Raw genomic sequence first — 5,576 nt, 5'->3', positions numbered from 1 at the left:
TAGTACGATGGGGGAGCTTGCCATCTTTATCTTTAGACACTTAACGTTACGCGCCTTGTTGAACCTTTCCTAACGATCCCGACATGTCCTTTCGAGAAGGTTCCTGATACCATCCCTGTGCCTTCCACTGTTTCGGCACGTATATGAACACATTTGGGACTAACAGGGTTTGCTAGAATCCCACCACAAAGTCACCGCAGTAGACGTGAGATGAGCGCTGTCGCTCCGCAGCACTTGTTTTGCTCTTTTATAGCCACGTATATATATAACCCTAATTTAGCGAGACCCCTGCTTTTTTCGAGATTAAATTTTATAGACACCAACCATCGCGTTATATTTATATAATAATGGGGATACACTGTAATTTAAAATGAGAGTAATTTTATTATTTACTCCTATCAATTCCACTGCTTGTAAAAATTTGTAGTGTTGATCACTGTCTAAAAGTTATAGAAAATGTTCAAGACATACCTGACGGAATGAACTCATGTCAGAACATTTTTGACAGCCCATGTCACATTACACTTGTTCGGGTTTGATTTCTTCCTGGTCACATATTGAATCAATGATCTATTAAATAGATATTTACAATTTTTTATGACTAATGATGCAATCATTTTCTGTTATCAAGCACTTCCATGGAAATAAATCTACACAGTATGTATAACACCCTCCCTGATAAAGTACTGCGTGCATGCCTTATCTTGATGAGCACTAGTACTACTACTACTACTTCAGTATATAAGCTGAATGTACCAGTGTGCATGCTCTAGAGTAGCACGTGTCAGTATAAAGGGCTCCAGCAAGCGGTAACTTGTCTGCACTCCCCTTACCTCCTCTTCCTTATCGCAGCAGGCAGCGCTTTCTTAGCTTGTGATGTCTTGTAAGTTATGCAGCAATGCATACGTACATGTGATAGGCTGCGGTGAGGTGAAACATGTAGGCCAACGCAGATACAGTCGTAGCTTACTGGAGGTTTTTATATTGACATTCAGACTGTCAGTCTAAAACCATCGCGTGATTCCCCACTTACTTTGTATTCGAGCCCTGCCACAAGCCTTCGTGATCTTGTGAGAGCTGCTGGTTCGGTGGGTGTTCACTTAGAAGTTCACTGCTCATGGCGTTGCGACGTGTGAGTGTAGAGGAGCTGCGATGGTGCAAGCACCAACACGCGTATCTACGTGGAGCCTTCTTCCTTCAGCTTGGTTCGTTCATTTGCTTGCCAGTGTGAATATGAATTTGTTTTTTCACTGCTTATTTGCAGAATGCACACGCACACGTGCACATATACGCGCACGTTTTCTTATGCTTTGTTCATGTGTGTGCGTACGTGCGTATGTGCGCGTGTTTGTGTGGTAGGATTTCTAGTTTTATAATTTTGTGCACTGCCTAATCTAGCTGTGCAGTGCACTCTGTCCTGCATTGCTATGAACAGTGTGTGGATAGATTATGTGACCTGCTTTCCTATTGCGTTTTTACCTCTCTCTTTTTATTTAATATGTTCTAAGACTATGTCTATATTTCATTTGATTTTTTATATATTATATTTCCCTGCATGGTTGTTGTTTAGTGAGCAGTGCCTTATAGGCCAGATCTGTGGATTGTCTATATTGGAACTTTGGAAGCATTGGCAGCCGGATCAAGTCCGCCCCACCACTCTCACGCTACAGTACACATTAGCTTTATCGGTGTAGCTCTTTCCCATACCCTGTAGAGTAAGAGGGAGTGACGGGGCCAAAAAGAGGTAGACCTACATAACAGATTTATATCAGCGGTGAATTTTGACAAAATCATGTGACATTTGTCATTATTCACCCCTGATTATATTCGGCGTGCGTGCGCGTGTGTGTGCGCGCGCTGTAGCGTGAGCGTGGCTGGGGGGCTTAATCCCGCTGCTAGTGATTGTAGGCTGTGAGTGTTCAATGTTGGAACCTCTCTTTCACTTGTACGGCAGCACAGCATGCAGGTGGGTCGGCGCAGTGCCACCCACCATCGTTCCAACCCGGATGCATACACACACAGATCTGGTTTAGAAATCAGCGGCTAGTGAACTTAGTAGGTCAATATATCTATCGGTTTGACTAAGCATGCGTGGTGGCAGTGGTTGGGGACGTGTGTGAGGATGCATTCCTTCATGTAGCGAGCCGAGTGGTCGCGGCATTACTTCGTGGACATCAATAGGCACCTGTCGTGTATACTGGGGATTGCTAACACCTGTATGTAATAGATGTATAACATCGATATTTTATTGCATAGGCAGCGCACGCGAACGGAATAATGACGAGAGTATGCTTTCGTGTATGGATTGCCACCAGCTAGGTCTCTTTCCTGAGGCATATTTCAGTTGAGTTAGGTCTACATGTGTGCATGTTCTGTGAATGACTTCTGGTTGCGCTCGCATTCCCACGTCGTTGAACGTAAATAAACGTTCACTGGAGGATTTTTTTGTTTGTTTTTCAGGCACAGGCAACCGGAGCAAGATGACCCACGTGAAGAGCATAATAGCTGGCCCACGTCCAGTTGTGCTGGCGGGTCCATCTGGGGCCGGAAAATCAACGCTGCTTCAACAGCTGCTTAAAGAATACAAGGATCAGTTTGGATTCAGTGTTTCGCGTAAGTGTTAGATTATTATTCCGGGCACGATTCACGGTTCAAGGATGTAGGATCTGTCCCCAATTTATTTTCGCAATGTGCGATATGTGCGAATGAGGAAAGCTCTTACATCCTTGGGCCCGATTCACAGCTCGTTGAGGGTCTGTTACTGTCAGTGCTATGAACGCGGTGGGAGTAGTAGGAAATTGCCCAGTGTTTGCACTTTGCAACCGTCTGACAACCAATCACTGGTGTGCGGTATTTACCTTTCAAAATTCCGCTGTGACTGCAATCTGGCAATTAAAAATGGTCCATACACGGTTGACATTCATAAGCCTTCTTTAAGTGTGGAATGTAAATTTATAGTAAGAAATTAAAAATAGTGAAGATCCTAGTCAACTAGGTTACATATTTGTTAAATCCGTAAAGACATCTGGTCTATAATATACTTATTGTAACTGGAGTGTATTTGTCCGTCAGTGAATCTGATAGCTTCAGGCTACTGGAATCCTATGAATTCAACAAAACATGAAAATATACACATAACCTACATCCTTGAGCAAATTTACAGTCACAGAAATGTGACAGAAACGTCCAATTATCTTGTTTCTTTATGTATACCATCTTAGTTCCAACCCATAGTCCCATTAGTGCCGACGACAGCTATTTATAGCTAACTTGATGTTTTCCAGACACTACAAGGAATCCACGACCACAAGAAGAAAATGGCAGAGGTATGTGTTATCGTTTCCTATCTCAAATCTAGAATTTTCCCAGTTTTTAGCTCAGCTGACAAAGTCAGATGCAGCTTGTAGAATCGCATGATTGTTCGTCCGGCCGTCCGTCCGTCTGTGCGGTCGCCCGTCTGCTGCGTCAACAGCGTTGGGCACAATCTTAACCCGCCCATCGCATACAGTCTTTGCATATTCGGCACTTCCGGGGGTGATTCGCGTCGACGGGGACTCGTGATGTCGAATTTGGAGGGCAGCCTCGGGTTTTTTTCAAAAAAGGGGGTCAGATTGTGTCAATGGAGGTGCGAAATATTCCCTTAATCTTAATATAGGAAGGATAACTACTGGAATTGTGCCACACGATCTCAACCGTCTCGCACCTAATGTCTTAATATTTTGATGCTATTAGTGTGAGGGCAGGGAAACCCAGTCACCAGCGCCGAAATTGCGAGGTCACAGCGTCGAAAGGGCACGTGGAGAAACGTAATGATATCAAGACATTTTCTGCTAAGACATAGAGTCTAACGGACGAGTTGCCCAAAACTTTTTGTTATCATGCGCCTGACCTACCCGTTTTACACTTTATCTGCAAACGACCATGAAATGTGCTGTTTCCACTGACGACTGCGCCAAGAGTAAGCTGCTTCTTGATACTTTTTTGGTTCTTCAAGGGCAGGAGAGTTAAACATGGATTTTTGATTGACAGTTACAAAGGACTGAACTGCTTTTGCCTTATTAGAGCCTCCTCACCCCGCACTCCCCCCTACCCTCCCCTGCCCCCGCTCCCCACCACCACCACTACGCTCCGCGCTCGATGCATATCCATGATAAGCCGTCGTTATATAGCGAAGTCATTTAAAGTTACACAAAGCTGCTATCTTTATTTACTGCTCACTACCAGTAGCGTATAGCAAAGCCTATCATCAGATTGTTAGATAGATCTGTATTAGCTAGTATCGGAGATATATGCTTCTTGAGCGCGAACGCGGTGGCAGGAGAGCGCACTTGATTCGGTTGCCAGTGAGTTTATCAGAAGAATACCTGGCTACAGTACACGTCAGTTGAGCGCTGTCGCTCTGCGGGACTTGTTAATACTGAAGTGTTGATAGAAAAATGGCTTTTCAATAGCCGTAAATCTTCCCCGATTTTAATTCAACTGTAGGAAAGGTCCTACCCCAGGTTATTGCATAATCATAACTATATAGAAGGAAGATGAGCAATGGAGTTTTTTAATGATCTTAAGAACAATTCTCACTTCTTTAGCTTGATTGGTGATTCTTTCTTGAATACACTAACTTACTATGAATTTAGTTCAACTCTATATGATAATTATTGTAAACGTGCAATGTCACGATCCATTCCGAAATGGTTCATGAGTCGTCTGACTCACAGCCTGCCCATTATCAAAATTAGAAAGCTTTTATTTCCCATTTCTCATTTTCAGAGTATCATTTTGTAACAAGAGAACTTATGAAGACAGCAATAGAAAATGGAGAGTTTATCGAACATGCAGAGTTTTCAGGGAATCTCTACGGCACGAGGTAATGTTTGCTATTTAATCGCAGGCCACAAGTAAACTGTTTCTGGTCACGACTTGTGAAAAAATCACCCGGAGGCTCTCATTTGTTGGAGAACAGTATATTAATTAATAGGTGCCATCAATAGTGGTAGCACACTATGGAATTCTGCACAATAACGGTACAGCACGGATTTTCTTCAGCAAGGACAGTTTAAAACTATGACACACTATGTTTCTCAAATAGAATACAATGGGAAATTATCCCATATATAGGTATTTTCCCCACTCTTGTTTTGTGCTTCTTACTCAATTAGAGAAATACCAGGAAAAGAAGAATTATGTTAATTTTTAATTGGAGCATTATTTACTATTGCACGTAAATCCATGTTCACTCTGCAGGGCCACATTGGACAATTCATGTCAATTTCTCAACACACTTCCTAAATAGAGTTGTCTGCTCTTAAATTTATGCAACTGTATGCACAGTGATTATTTGTTGTCACTCTATGTGAGTCTGAACCCCTTGTACACAACTTCATTATTTTTTGAACAAATATGAAAGAATTACAACTGAAGTAGACGTGATGCACGAGTACAGACCGCTAAACTTGTTAAAGTCAACTCACATACAGCTGGCTTAGTATTTGCATCATTAATAGTGAGCTACCAATATATGTTGTCTAGTAAGTAGGTCTTGACGATGACTTTAACTGGATCCCCATAAGATGTGCATT

The 5,576-nt window shown here is 42.6% G+C and overlaps 1 protein-coding gene across 3 annotated transcripts in view; it reads left to right on the top strand.

Moving 5' to 3' along the window:
• The first annotated feature begins 1,042 nt into the window (after positions 1 to 1,042).
• LOC106807734 (guanylate kinase-like) overlaps positions 1,043 to 5,576 on the top strand; it is an 11,421-nt gene continuing 6,887 nt past the window's right edge. The window contains exons 1-4 of one of the 3 annotated variants that reach the window (XM_014810182.1): positions 1,043 to 1,205; positions 2,461 to 2,613; positions 3,285 to 3,326; positions 4,768 to 4,864. In XM_014810182.1, the coding sequence (XP_014665668.1) occupies positions 1,118 to 1,205; positions 2,461 to 2,613; positions 3,285 to 3,326; positions 4,768 to 4,864 (380 nt within the window). In that variant the 5' untranslated portion in view covers positions 1,043 to 1,117. Of the gene's footprint in view, positions 1,206 to 1,967; positions 2,056 to 2,090; positions 2,217 to 2,460; positions 2,614 to 3,284; positions 3,327 to 4,767; positions 4,865 to 5,576 lie in introns of those variants that run through there. The other 2 variants (XM_014810184.1, XM_014810183.1) reach the window with 2 other exon arrangements.

The sequence above is a fragment of the Priapulus caudatus genome, unplaced genomic scaffold, assembly GCF_000485595.1.
Source record: "Priapulus caudatus unplaced genomic scaffold, Priapulus_caudatus-5.0.1 Scaffold231, whole genome shotgun sequence".
NCBI classification, from domain to species: domain Eukaryota; kingdom Metazoa; phylum Priapulida; class Priapulimorpha; order Priapulimorphida; family Priapulidae; genus Priapulus; species Priapulus caudatus.
This window is presented reverse-complemented; position numbering and strand designations above follow the sequence as displayed.